At 39.5% G+C, this 15042-nt stretch overlaps 1 protein-coding gene and 1 pseudogene across 2 annotated transcripts in view; one reads left to right on the forward strand and one right to left on the reverse strand.

Moving 5' to 3' along the window:
• Positions 1-15042, reverse strand: part of COBLL1 (cordon-bleu WH2 repeat protein like 1) — a 169710-nt gene that overhangs the window by 18356 nt on the left and 136312 nt on the right. The window contains 3 exon segments of the mRNA XM_017889521.1: positions 1074-1193; positions 2413-2487; positions 2931-3084. Coding sequence (XP_017745010.1) covers positions 1074-1193; positions 2413-2487; positions 2931-3084 — 349 coding nt within the window.
• On the forward strand, positions 9830-12254 carry LOC108540448 (prolactin regulatory element-binding protein pseudogene; annotated as a pseudogene). The gene has a single exon (XR_001888671.1). The product of XR_001888671.1 is annotated as a prolactin regulatory element-binding protein pseudogene (transcript).

Below are 15042 nucleotides of genomic sequence, written 5' to 3' on the forward strand. Positions count from 1 at the left end.
CAGGGTAAAAGAGAAGAAGGCATCCCGAGCAGTTAATGTTCATGCTTATTGTCAAGATTAGCCGTGGAAGTAAATGGAAGCCAAAGAGTGAGGTTCTGGATTTTTGCTAAATACAATTAAACATTTCCATGTACACCATAGTATCTGAATGAAATTTAATTTTATCCCAAGGCTGGGGGCGTCTCATGGGGGCGGGGTGGGTAGGTGGTATAGCATCCGATTATAGTAATCAGTACATTCAGAAAATTTAATTTTTAACGTAATTCAATAAAGTACTTAAAATATATTTTTAAAATTTTATCTCTAAGTATGTAGACAGAAAAGTGTGCTATTTGTGCTCTTTGAGAAATAAACACGGGAAATTTTAATGGTATTTTTATCGTTAATAAAAATAGATTACTCAATAAAAAATATTTAAAAATTGAGGTTTAAGTGAATTTTCAAATGTACATATTTTGGCAAATGATGCTTTATTATGACGTGAAATAGTCATTATGATGCCAATGTATAATATAATGTGTCTATGATATTTTATCTATGTGTTAAGAATGTATTCATATAATTTGAAAAAACTGTATTGAGAAAAATGAAAGGCCATGATGGTTTAGATACAAATGTGTTTTTTAATTTTTATTATAAGGTCTTGCTTTGTCACCCAGGCTGGAGTGCAGTGGCATGATCATAGCTCACTGCCGTCTCAAAATTCAGGGCTCAAGCGATCCTCCCACCTCAGGCTCATGAGTAGCTGGGATTGTAAGTGTGAGCCACCAGGCCCAGCCTCAACTGTGTTTTCAAAGTGACCCCTCAGTATATATAAGCCAAATAGAAGAGAAGCTAAAATTCTTCAGAACCACTGATTTTATTTAACTAATCCACTCTGTTGTATTCATCTGTGTGGTTGGGAAAAACAACAAAGTCTAAACCCAGATAAAATTTCAAGTGAAAAGGGGGAAACTTATCTTTCTTTACAAAATATGTTCACACAAGGTTTCAACAGCTAATCAAATTTACAATTGATGATATCTTAATCTGCCTGACACAAAGCACCAGCAAGGAAAGGCCTGACCACCTACATGTCAATGATGTTATGGCTGCCTCAGGTGTTCCAGGGCACTCAAAGACAGAGGTTTCCTCCATCAGTTTGGGCGCAGTGCACTGCTCCTGACTGGAGAGCCCAGGGCCAAAGGAGGTTTCTGCCAAAGAAGTAGAATCTGTAGAAATGGCACTTAGACAACAGAGTTAAGGCAAGCAGAGACCAAGAAGCATTTTGGAAGAAATTAGATTTGTTAGCTCACAATTATCGATGCATTAAACAAGAGGTAAAAGGGGGAAAAATGAAGAAAAACAAATATGAAGCAAAGTTTGAATAGCAAGCACTCCTTTTTATAATGCTTCAGTGACTTCTAATTTCACTCAACAGTTGTAATTGTTATTATTCAATACATTTCCTTTGTGGAAAAAAAATGGGGCCATTTATATTATTCTGAGTAAAAGCTGAGAAAAATCATTACTAGTTATCTGAGAGTAAGATTTAAAATCACAGAGGAGTGAAGAATTCTTACATATATATGTTAAAATTCCAAATTCTTAAATACCACTTAAAGATTAAAGATTCAAGAGTGTTGCTCCTAAATGTTTCCTGTATTTGGAATATACATTATAAAAATCAGGTGAGTTATATTAAGCATTTTTTATACTTACAAAATTATCCCCATGATAAAGTCCTAGTATAATCATATTCTATTTTTGGTATGACATTACTAGTCTATCACATTCATTGATGTCTTATAGTAACTGTAAAGATTAAAACATTGTTATCATACTTCTTATAAAAGCTACTAAGTATATATTATTAAAAACACTAGAAAAGTATTAGAATAAATTATACAACTCGTAATGGAATTTTGTTTGGGAAGAATGCACAAGGAGAGCCATATACTGCAACAGAAAACATTTTCATGGTAACAAATGTTTACCATTAGAGTAGGGTAACTTGTATGTTGAGTTCATACCTAGAACAGTTGCATAAAGAAATTGTGCTTACACTTTCCTGTAAGTTTTCTTCTGCACACACCAAGGTACATTCCTAATTATGGTGTGTCATGACACTTGGGAAGGAGTTAATAAATGTTAACCTGACATTGCATAAGGGAAAGCAGGAGACTACATAGAGAAACTACTCAAGGACAATTCCAGAACTGAAATTTTGATCTCTGCCAGCTTCATACTCTAATTGAGTTGAGGGGCAGAGGGGTGGGGGCAAGAATTCATTTCATAATAACAAAATTTGGGAAATGAGGCCAAAGAATCTGTATCTCTTTCATGTATAAAGCATCGCAAATGGATTCATTTCTCAATTATCATAGAAGTCCTTTTTCAGTAATTACACCATGTGGAATAAGGGCATCATACCTGGGCTGGATAGCTCCTCAGGAGAGTTTGCTTCTGAAGCACTGTCTGGAGGAACTCCATCTACTGGCTGTAAGGCTAAAGGAAAGAAGCAACACAACTTACAAAGTCATATTCACAAATAAAACAATTCCTTAACAGTTTAACTTAGTTATTTTTATATTGTTCAGAAAGCAGTGAGCCTTGCTAGAAGTCATTTTACTATCTAGCTGTAAAACACTAAAATCCACTTAGACTCCCTTTTCTACATACAGCTAATCCTGAAATGGCAGCATCTTTCTGAATAAATTCACGAATTACGACATGTTCACCTCAGGATAATGGAGCTGTATAATTTTGATACTTTATTTGGTGATGTTTCAGATTTTTAAAAGGCAGTTAAGTGAGACTAATCAAGATATATTTTAAAAGCCTAAGTATTATTATTAAAAAAGCGTAACTTACAAACCCATATCTTTCCTACTGTCCGTATTAAACAAAACACAATACAAATGTAATGTTAATGACAAAGACCACATTACCAGTCACGTGACTATTTTCATCACTTTGGTGCAGGGGTATTTTGGAGGGTGGGGAAGGTGCTTTTCGCTTTGTCCTTCTCAAAGATGAATTCCCTGCAGATGTGCTGGTGAGCTGCAGTGAGTCTGCCCTCACTCTTCCTGCTTCACAGGGACTCTGGAAAACAAAATGACCAAATAGAATCCTACATTTAGAGATCTGTAGCAAACTTTAGGAAGACACTGAACTTTATGTCAAACACAGAATGTACCCAAATGGAACATAATAGTCATTCCTTAAAAACATTTATGAAGCATCTGTCACACGCAGAAGCTGGGCTATGGGATAGATACGTAAAGAAAAATAAAATATGGCCTTTCTCAAGAAACTTGGGCTAGAATGGGAGACTGCCATGCAAACAACTAACTGTAATGTAGAGGACTCATAAGTAACAGAGTTAAAAACTAACTTTTAAAGAAAAATCTGGAGAAATTAAAAGGAAGGGATGAAAAGGGAACATTATTTGTACAGTAGCATCTAGCTTGATTAAATCTACCTCTTTACAACTGCAGTGTTTCAGTGAGGAGTACTGCAAAAATCTGCATGTCTACCCAAGGAAAGGTCCTTCAAGGTCACCTACCAGAAACAGCTACCGCTCACACTCCTAGCCCATGACTGTCAGCAGACCCTAAGGCATCCTCCCTCAGCAGGGGTCAGTGCCTCCTGACCAATGGCCATGTCATCTTTGCTCTTTCCCTTTACCAAGAATGAATGAATGAATGAATGAATGAATGAATGAATGAATGAATGAATAAATAACTATTTAGAAGAGTTGTTCAGGTGGCTCACACCTGTAATCCCAGCACTTTGGAAGGCCGAGGCGGGCAGACCACCTGAGGTAAAGATTTTGAGACCAGCTGGCCAATGTAGTGAAAGCCCGTCTCTACTAAAAATAAAAAAAAAAAATTAGCCAGGTGTGGTGGCATGCGCCTGTAATCCCAGCTACTCGGGAGGCTGAGGCAGGAGAATCGCTTGAATCCCAGAGGCGGAGGTTGCAGTGAGTTGAGATCATGCCATTGCACTCCAGCCTGGGTGACAAGAGTGAAACTCCATCTCGAAAAAATAAATAAAAGAGCTGTTTGCAGTTTGTGTCTCCAATTTCTCTTATCCCACTTGAACCCTTTCAACAATACTTTTCCCAGCCTTTGATCCATTAAAATGATTCCTATCAAAGTCACCAAAGACTTTGACTATGAAGAAATCCATGGCCACTTCTCAGAACTCACTTATGCAACCTATTAGCAACATTAAACAAAGCTGACCACCCTCCTAAAATACATTATTTTTCTTCCAGGAGACCACATTTCTTACTCTCCATAGATCCGTACTCTCTGGCTACTCAGTTTTCTGTGTCTGCTTCTTTCCATCTCCTGATCAACACTGGTGTGACCTAGGGCGTGGTCTGTGAACACATTCCATTTAGTATCTCTGCTCCCTCTCCAGAGGATCTCATCTATTCTCTTTAAGTATAATTTGTATGCCGATGAATTCCAAATCCATGTCTCTATCTTGGACCTCTGTTCTGATCTCCCCTTAATGTCTGAAGCCTCTTTAATTTAGCATGTCTAAAACTGAGATCATGATAATTCCTCTTTATCCCTCTGCCACATCCTAGTCTCACAGCCTTCCCTGTCTTAGTAAAGAACAAGTTATCCTTCCATTCGTCCTCATCTTCTGTCACATCTCACACTGAGTCAACCCTTTTTTCCCTTCCCTTAGAAGATATCCAGCATCCAGCTTAACTGCTACTACACAGTCTGAATCATCATTAGAAAATACCTAATTAGACTCCATCTCCACATTGTTTCCCTATAGTCCTTCAACATAGCAGCAAAAAGAATCTGCTATCTTTAAATAAGATCATAAAAAAGGATCCTATTAAAATGTAAGCCAGATTAGGTAACTGGTTAAAACCCACTAATAGTTCCCTTTATAAGTCCATTAACAACCTGGCATCTAACTCTCTCTGGCCTCCTCCTTTGGTAATGGAGTGGCTCACTCCACTCCAGCCACACTGGCCTCTTTGTTGCTCTTCAAATGTGCTGGCAGAGTTCCTCCATCACAGGGTGGTCATCCTTTACTGCTCCCTGTCCCTGGAATGCTTTTTCTTCTGATAACTCGGTGTCCCTTCATTTTCTTCAGGCCATTTCTCAAATGTCTTTTTTTTTTTTTTTTTTTTTTTTTTTTTTTTTTGAGACAGTCTCACTCTGTCACCCAGGCTAGACTGCAGTGGCATGATCTCGGCTCACTGCAGCCTCCATCTCCCAGGTTCAAGTGATTCTCATGCATCAGGCTACTGAGTAGCTGGGATTACAAGCATGCAATATGACGTCCGGCTAATTTTTGTATTTTTAGTACAGACAGGGTTTCACCATGTTGGTCAGGCTGGTCTCAAAGTCCTGACCTCAAGTAATCTGCCTGCCTTGGCCTCCCAAAGTGATGGGATTACAGGCATGAGCTACCATACCCGGTCAAATGTCATCTCTTCAAAGAACTCCTGACTCCCAATATTTCTTATCCCTGCTTCCTAGATTTATTTCTATGATCAGCATTTGATTGCTCTCTAACATACTATACAGTTGATTTATTTGCCTTATACATTGTCTGCTCCCACTAGGGTTGACCACAGACGCAGGGATTTTTTTCCCCTATTTTGCTCACTGCTGTTTGTCCAGAACCATGTCTGGCTCACAGAGGTTTCTAAGTAAATACTCCTTGAATGAATAAAAAATGAATGATATGCTGCCATCTTCATTTGTAAATAAAAGACTTTGACTACTCAGACCAGGAGCATGTGTAAAGCCTGGGGCAGTCTAGTCTTACAAGACAACATAGGTACGTCTAACGGAAGTGAACTAATTCATAAGATATTTTCAGTCTTTATGCCTTGCTACACACCAAGAAAATTTGGCAAATTTACTATTTTATAATTTTTAAATATATCTGCCAGAGAGAAAGGGAAGTCTGCTCCCAAAGAAAAGGGTTTGAGTTAGCTGTGCTCTTTGCCAACTGTGTTAGGTACTAAAGAGGAAGGCCGGTTACTTCAACAGGGAGAGAAACTGTTAGGTCTACAGTGGCAGGAGCTTCATTGAACAAACCTCTCACGAACCCACTAACTGTGCCTCATAACAGGGGAGTGGGACAAGGTGGCACCAGGGAGGTCTTATCAATAGTTGAAATGTTAACCTTCTTTCCTACTAGTTGGTAAATAGCTGCCTCCAACCCCATCCCATTACTCTGATTCCTCCTCCAAAATTCTTCAGATTTCTCTACAATCCAGCAAGAAAAGAGTTAAATCCTGCCACCCAAACTCAGCTTTTGTTTCAGAGTCACTAAAGTCAATTCTGACTAAATATTATGATCATCCTGACTAGGGTAGGCATGGGGGTGGATTCTCAATCGATGTTTGAAATAATTCAAAACAAGGGCCTGCTGCAACAAAAAGGTAAGAAAGAAATGCAGCAAGGAATTGGCAGTATTTAAATATTTCTTTGAATAGAATATAAAGGTTAAATAGAAATCTTTCTACTGATAATGTCTTTGTGTTCTAAAACCTTCCCCTGATATCTTATAAGAGTAACAAATTTAGGAAACATCAGAAAAAAAGGCCAAAAGTTCTCCCAAAAGAACATGGCCCTTCACTTTAAAAAAATAATTACCTACAAATCAAAAGCAGTAGAAGATGTGATTTTATTTCTTGGAGTTACTTCTGTACAGCCCTATTAAAGCCAAGTTCCACTCCTATGGCAGATCTAGTTTACCAGTAAGAATGCAATAGGTGATCAATAAGTGGCAGCTTAATGCATGAAGCAACAGCAGCATTTGATTTTCCTCCCTAGTTCCCTAGTTTCCTTCCTGTTTCCCGTGTTTCAACTGATTGCTTTCATGAGGTGTATAATAAAAATGTGTTCATCGTTAGGTCACATTCCTTATCATTGTCATTTACTGGTCTTTTCCATGATAAAAGCAGCCATGACATGAATTTCTCAATGAGAGTATCTATTTGGGAGTTAGAGCTCTTATATTTTGGTTATAATAAAGCAGACAGTATAGAATTATAAAAGGGAGGAATATATACAGACTCACAAATTTTTATGAACCTATTCATAACTCAAAGACAGAATAACCACAGACTCATATATTTCATTATTCAGCCTAGAGGTCTTAAAATAAGGTAGCTTTTTGTAAAACAGAGTATTTATATTTTAGGGATAAAGAATTTAAAATTTGTCAAAACAGACATATTTCAGTTTTATAAATGCTAAATTTTTTTCAACAGCATTTATGAAGATAATTGGGGGAAGTGCATATTGAAAAGACAAAGTCATGGACATCAGGGGAAGCATTTATTTTACAACCCTATTCTGCGACATTCACCACCCTTACCATGTTATGCATGGGTATCATGATGGTAAATGGACATGCATTACTAAAGCTGCAATTTGAATTAAAGCGTCTAAGAAAAAAGACATTGGCTTGGTGCGGTGGCTCATACCTGTAATCCCAGCACTTTGGGAAGCCAAGGCCGGTAGAATATCTGAGGACAGGGATTCAAGACCAGCCTGACTAACATGATGAAACCCCGACTCTACTAAAAACACAGAAATTAGCTGGGTAGAGTGGTGTGTGCCTGTAATCCCAGCTACTTGGGAGGCTGAGGCAGAAGAATCGCTTTAACCAGGGAAGTGGAGCTGCAGTGAGCCAAGATCACGCCACTGCACTCCAGCCTAGGCAACAAGAGTGAAACTCCATCTCAAAATAAATAAACAAATAAATAAATAAAAATAGACATTAGAGGAAAGTGAACATGATTTCACTAATTGATATGAAGTACAATTATGTGGCCTGTCATAACTGGAACTTATGCTGTTAATAATGCTTAAAACTCACTAAAGTTGAGGACAAAATGTAAATTTAACAATTGGTATAAGTCGTGCAAAGGCAAGAGTTTTGAAGAAATAAGAATAGTGAGTTTAGATAATAAGCAACAGATTAATGGACAGAAATGTAAATTTTCTTTTGAAATATAATATTCATATTAGCATTCAAGGAAATAGCTTAATATATATATTTTTGTTGGCCTATAAGATACAGAAGCAAGAGGTTTTTTTAAGACTCTTGGAAAATAATTTCAATTACTTAAGAAATTGCCAAGGAAAGTTAAGATAATAAAAATCAAATGTGGAGTTATTGTGTGTTAACTAAAACATCACTCTTAACACGAAACAGAAGAATAACTGGGATTTGAGAAAGAGATGTTCTATACCTACTAAAAAACCTTCTCTTGGGGAGGTGGGGTGAAAGCCTGAAGGAAAAGAAGGGACATTTAAGTTAGAAGACTCTGATATTTCTAAATAGATTGTAGCCAGGAAAACACATGTATACACTGGGATTTACAGAGAATATACATATCTAACATGCAAGACTGGAGAGGCTCCAAACCTAGGAATGACTAATGCTAAAAGCACCCTTACTAAACTGCCACAGCATTTAAGTAATATACATCATGAGTTTAGAATGCTAAAAAAGTAAATTAAATTAAAAGGGTGGGAAGACCACTGATAACTAAGCAGCAGCATTCTTTTTTTTTTTTTTTTTTTTTTGAGACAGAGTTTTGCTCTGTCGCCCAGGCTGGAGTGCAGTGGTGCAATCTCAGCTCACTGCAACCTCTGCCTCCCAGGTTCAAGCAGTTCTCTGCCTCAGCCTCCCGAGTAGCTGGGATTACAGGCGCCCACCACCATGCCTGGCTAATTTTTTGTATTTTTAGTAGAGATGTGGTTTCACCATCTTGGCCAGGCTGATCTTGAACTCCTGACCTTGTGATCCACCCGCCTTGTCCTCCCAAAGTGTTGAGATTACAGGCGTGAGCCACTGTGCCTGGCCAGCAGCAGCATTCTTAAGCTGTATTTTCTTCTGTGCACTTCAGGAGTATGCTCCAAATAGTCTCCCAATAGCTCTGCTCTTGCATTCATCAGACCTAAACTACCCACTATTTCTGAATGTGAATTTGTCCAGTTGGAGAGAGGCTTACAGAGAGTTTGCAAGGTAGAAGGCAGCCCATTACAATGATTCCCAAAGAAATGGGTTTTGGAGTCAATACAAGCGATTGAACCAGAAAGCTTGCCATTTATTGTCTCTGTGACTTTCAGTCTCCTCATTCACGAAAAGGAAAAGTAACAGCACCTATGTCAAAAGGGGCTGGGATGCTTAAATGAAATGTTATATGTAAAACACATAGCACAGTGCCTAGCATACAATACATGCTTCATTAACCATCAGCTGATATTATTACATCTAATTTGTCTATTTTAAAGTACAAGAAAATGTTCTGCAAATAATGTAAGAATTATAATTATGCAGATGTTGGAGTAAAAAGTATAGGTAAAAAGAGGTATTTACTTTAAGATTGTACTCTCTGGTGACTGCGTTGGTAAGAGTCCTATTGGAATCAGTCTCAGTAATAATTAACCTTAAAGCTCAACAGTGCCCAGCGTTCAGGAACCGATGCTTAGTCTACTGTATAAACATTCACTGTGGGTCTAAAAATCTCCACCTTTAAGTCAACTCAGGTCTCTTCAACATACTTTAAAGGACTTTAATAAAAGTTAAATATTTAACACCACTTTGTCGAATCAGTGAATTCATGGATGTGTATTACAGTACATACATTTGAAATGTCTCATAAGCAAACTCAATGTGAAAAATTAAAGAACTATTTATAACTGTCTTCAGCTTTTACTACCAACAAACCTTTTCTTTGTTCAAATTATGACTACATTTTAAAAAGTGGTAGACATTAAAATTTATTAAGTCTAAAGGCTTTACAAAATGAGAAAACACACAGGTTTCTACTTACTAGGGGAAACTGCTTTGGTTAATCATTAGCGATGTTCAATTATTTACTTTAGTTAGAGTCACTGATAAGTCTGCTTGCCATTAATGAAAACTGCACTTCTAACAGGAATGCACATCACCAAATTTTATGGTCTGTAAAAAGGAAAATACCACAAGGAGAAACAGAATCTACTAATGAAAGTGGTAAGGTCAGGTTGAAAACCATGCCAGATTGTTAATCCCCCAGAATTCACACCCAGATCAGAATTCTGATTCAAAATTGAACTAAATTTAGCTGAAGAAAATAGAATAAAATGGCATTCAAGAGATTTACTGAATACCTGCTCTGTACTAGTCATTAGATCACTTATTAATCATAGTTGAATTATAAAATGTGGGTCACTGAAGTCGAAGTATCCTGGATTAAAGAGTTAAATGAAAAGGGAGTGCTCCACGCGGCGACGGGGCCGAGTTCACCAGTGGCCGAGACAGTAGTCAAAGGCCCAGCACGTCCTGGGTGCCGTGGTGCGGGCAGTGAACGCGCGCCGCGCCAGATGTCCCCACGCCGGGCGCCAGAACTGTACCGGGCTCCATTGGCGTCCTACGCACTTCAGGTCGACCCCAGCACTGGGCTGCTCATCGCTGTGGGTGGAGGAGGCGCCGCCAAGGCAGGCATAAAGAATGACATGCACTTTCTGCAGCTAGAGCAGATTAATGGGCGCTTGAGTGCCTCCTTGCTGCACTCCCATGACACGGGTCACCATGAACTTGGCACTGGCTGGTGACATCCTTGCTGCAGGGCAGTATGCCCACTGTCAGCTCCTGCGCTTCCAGGTCCATCAACAGAAGGGCAACAAGGCAAAGAAGGCAGGTTCCAAGGAGCAGGGGCCTCGACAAAGGAAGAGAGCAGCCCCAGCAGAGAAGAAATGTGGGGCGGAAACCCAGCACGAGGGGCTGGAACTCAGGGTAGAGAATTTGCAGGCAGTGCAGACAGACTTCAGCTCTGATCCACTGCAGAAAGTTGTGTGCTTCAACCACGATAACACCCTGCTTGCCACTGGAGGGACAAATGGCTACGTTTGTGTCCAGAAGGTACCAGGGCTGGAGAAGGTTCTGGAGTTCAAAGCCCATGAAAGGGAGATTGAAGACCTGGCTTTAGGGCCTGATGTCAAGTTGGTAACCATGGGACAGGACCTTAAGGCCTCTGTGTGGCAGAAGGATCAGCTGGTGACACAGCTGCACTGGCAAGAGAATGGACCCACCTTTTCCAGCACACCTTACCATTATCAGGCCTGCAGGTTTGGGCAGGTTCCAGACCAGCCTGCTGGGCTGTGACTCTTCACAGTGCAAATTCCCCACAAGAGCCTGCGCCAGCCCGCTCCCTGCTACCTCACAGCCTGGGATGGCTCCAACTTCTTGCCCCTTCGGACCAAGTCCTGTGGCCATGAAGTCATCTCCTGCCTCAATGTCAGTGAGTCTGGCACCTTCCTGGGCCTGGGCACGGTCACTGGCTCTGTTGCCATCTACATAGCTTTCTCTCTCCAGTGCCTCTACTACATGAGGGAGGCCCATGGCATTGTGGTGACAGATGTGGCCTTTCTACCTGAGAAGGGTCGTGGTCCAGAGCTCCTTGGGTCCCATGAAACCGCCCTGTTCTCTGTGGCTATGGACAGTCATTGCCAGCTGCATCTGTTGCCTTCATTGCAGAGTGTTCCTGTGAGGCTCCTGCTCCTGCTGTGTGTCAGGCTTACTGTTGTGACCGTCCTGCTGCTCCAGAGTGTCTTTCCAGGTTTTCTTTAGCTTCCCTGCTTCCTGGGAATTAGGAGCCTGGACACTGCCATCTACAGAGCAGAGCGGAGGCCTGGACGCCCTTTGTTCACTCCATTCGGGTCCACAGCTGAGGTTACCTCTGATAAGATGAATGGGCACTGCCTGCCCTTCTAGTGAAAAGGCTTGGTTGTGGCCCTGCGTGACTCTGGGTGCCAGGAACCCTGCTTTCATCATCTGTGGATCCATCCAGAACAGCAGTGTCTGAAGCCCAGGCCATACTCCCTGCCTCCTGCCTTCTGTCTACTAGAGGCTTGAGAGTTGAGTTTGTCCTTTCTCTAGAAACATGTGAAGATGCCCAAGAGCCTGGAGGCACTGCTGTCCTTCCTGCAGAAACAGTTTCTCCTCCTCCCCTCACAGCCTTGTGGCCAGTTCCTCTTCACATGAAGCCCCTGGCATTTGCTGGGGAAGGGACTGGTCTGGTACTTGCTGTTAGGGCAGGAAGCGGCAAAAGGAAGACTTGGCCAGTAATCTGGGGATTCAGATGGGTAGCACTAAGCCAGCCAGCCTAAAGATGCAGTAAGTTCCTAGATAGTCTACCCTAGCCTCGAGGAAAGGGAAAATGAACCTCAGCCACTAGGAAAAGTTGATATTTAACAAACAAGGAAAGAGTGAACTGAGACCCCCCTCCCCCCCCAAAAAAAGAGTTAAATGAAAGAATACACACGGAAAATAAAAACACTCAATTAGGGGATAGAAACATAGAAGCCCAACTTCAATAATGTAGTTAAATGTTTCTAATAGAATCTGTTGGTTCTGTTTATAATATGATTTTCACAGGTGGAAAAGGATGGGGTTAGTGGAGAGAATGTAAACAATCCCTTGAAATTGTCTGAAAATTCATGTTTTCTTTTTCAAGGGACAGACTCATATTATTCTTCTCCAACCTGGACATTCCCAATAAACGCTATTAAATAGTATAAAATATCTTATAAATTGACATTAATTTATGATATTTGCTATTGTGTCCAATAACTGAACTTTTCATATATCTGAAGGTCAAGTTTTGACTCTTAACTCTTCACGGAAGAATGCAAAAACAATTTTACAACTTAGACAAGCAAGCCAATTTTAAATGTCATTATTATACATATTATTGTTACACTATAATAAATGTAATTTAGAAGTACGAGGTCATGTATTGAATTTGCAAAATAAGCTGTTTTTATCACAATCAAATCAATTTTTTGGTTGATGTGATAAAACTAGCTCAATCTCACAAGACACGAATAATGTATATAATGATGAGGAAAAAAAAATCAGTAAATCCCAAATACAAGTTGCCTCATAGAAGTTTTGGTGTCCACTATTATATGTGTATCATTTTACACCTGTATATACATAATAAACATAGATACACACACACGTGCATGCAAATTTTGGCTTGCATTGTGTGAAAGCATACATGCCAGTTTCTTCGTTATATTATTGTGATTTGTAAAAATAAAAGGTTATCTTTTGGTGGGGTGGGGGGTGTTTATTTCTGATATCCTGTATCTCCCTGTTCTACACCCTCTTTGGATGGCACTTCCTCCCCACTCCTGAAAATCTAGAGCTTATACATTCTAGTTTTTTATTCTCTATATAAACCTGTTTTAAGATTCTTCACTGATGGCATAGGAAATCTTAGCCTGCCTAGGTTTTGTAGATTAAGAAAAGTCATATAACATCAAAGTGAAGGGGTATAAAGAATAGAGGTGGTATGTCAGATCTCAGACAACTGTAATAACGAGAGGAGAAACAGGACAGCAGTACCAGGGTCTGGAGCTCTTACATCTATACTAGGCCAGCTATCACTATGTGGACAATTTTAATGCTGCTCCTACCAATCTGTTGAAATAAATACTATGAGAGGAAGCAATGAGGTTACAGCTAGGTTCACTTATATGTGATCTAAATACCACCACCAACAGCAACTTGTCCCTTTTTGGTTACTAAAATTAAACCCATTTAGGGGATTCTGAGTGGCCAAGCTTGCCACTAGATTTCTCTTAAAGTCATCTACTTTAAAACTCATCATTAGTCAATGGTAACATTTGTATCCCATGGTTAACAAACTCCTTAACCTAAGCATGTCTTCATCAATCATCAAGTCTTCTACTTCTTTTTAGTAATGCAATACTTATGCAATTGTGTTAACTTTTGTGTTACAGTCAGGAGTTTGGGAAGAAAGATGTCAGTCAATGTTTTATTTTGTTATTGTACTTTAAGTTTCCGAAATCCTCAGAGGAGTAATGCCAGGATTAGACACCATGATCTTGTTAATGTCGATCAAACCAAAACAAGCACATTCATCTGTTAGAGGCCAATTTTAAAAAAATAGCAAAATAGCATAATTTTGTAATACTAGAGTTGGAAGAGACTTTGGGAAATTTAATTACACAACCTTATTCTACAGAGGAGAAAACTAAGTCATAGAGAAGTTCAGCGAAGGTGAAGGAAAAAAAATTACAACAGCAAAGAAAAAGATAATAGACCTATTAGTAGAATTCAAGATTCTCTCTCTCGAGCCAGGTCAGGACTTCTTCTTTCCAGCCCTTCTCTAGGCACAACAGAAAGAAAACACACACACACTAAAAATTCCCATGTTATCCCCCTGTAAGTTTTTTCCATTTGTCTTCCTGGGGCAATCTGTGCTTTCATCAACCCCATGATACTTTGATAAAGTATATAAACTAAGTCTTATTCGTGATAATCCTTTGCATATAGCATTTAGTAAAAGCCCAGTGATGAGGGTCTAGCTCAATGGTACATCCTGGATGAAAAAAAAAAACAGGATGAACCACCAGAAAGCAGAGCTCAGGATCAAGTTTAAAAGACAGGGAATGGTGGTAACCATGATTCTCTGTGATCACAGTGATCACAGACCCTCCTAGCCACAGCGTAGGAGAATGTGAATAATCTAGAAGTTAACTGAGTTTAGTACCTATACCACAGTGAAGCTACAGTCAATCAAACAAACTGGGGCCAACTCAGTTCATCCAGAAAGGGAATTAAGGTTGGGAGCAGGCTTATCCCAGTGACACCATAAGGTTATCACTGTGGTTCCAGGAAAGAGGCCTGCTTCTATCTGCCCTGGCCTCTGTTAACACATGCTGGTTACTAGAGAAAGGCAAATCTCCTCATGAGGTCGCCAACATCACGGAGGTACAGAGACTAAGTAAACTTCATACTGGTAAAGTAAGCCTCCTAACACTAATTATTTTCAATAGTATTTTATTAACTCAGCCTGTTATTTCAGAGAGGTACGACTTTTTATATACTAACAGATAAGAATGAGAAATCCACATTAATTCCACAAATGACCTACTGCTCTTTGAATAATATATTTTTCCTTAAAGTTTAACAGCTAATTGATTCCTCATAATTCATAGTTCTTTACTTTTAGACCAGAGGTAGAACTGTCAGAAACCT

The sequence above is a fragment of the Rhinopithecus bieti genome, unplaced genomic scaffold (genome assembly GCF_001698545.2).
Source record: "Rhinopithecus bieti isolate Rb0 unplaced genomic scaffold, ASM169854v2 scaffold_19603, whole genome shotgun sequence".
NCBI classification, from domain to species: Eukaryota; Metazoa; Chordata; class Mammalia; order Primates; family Cercopithecidae; genus Rhinopithecus; species Rhinopithecus bieti.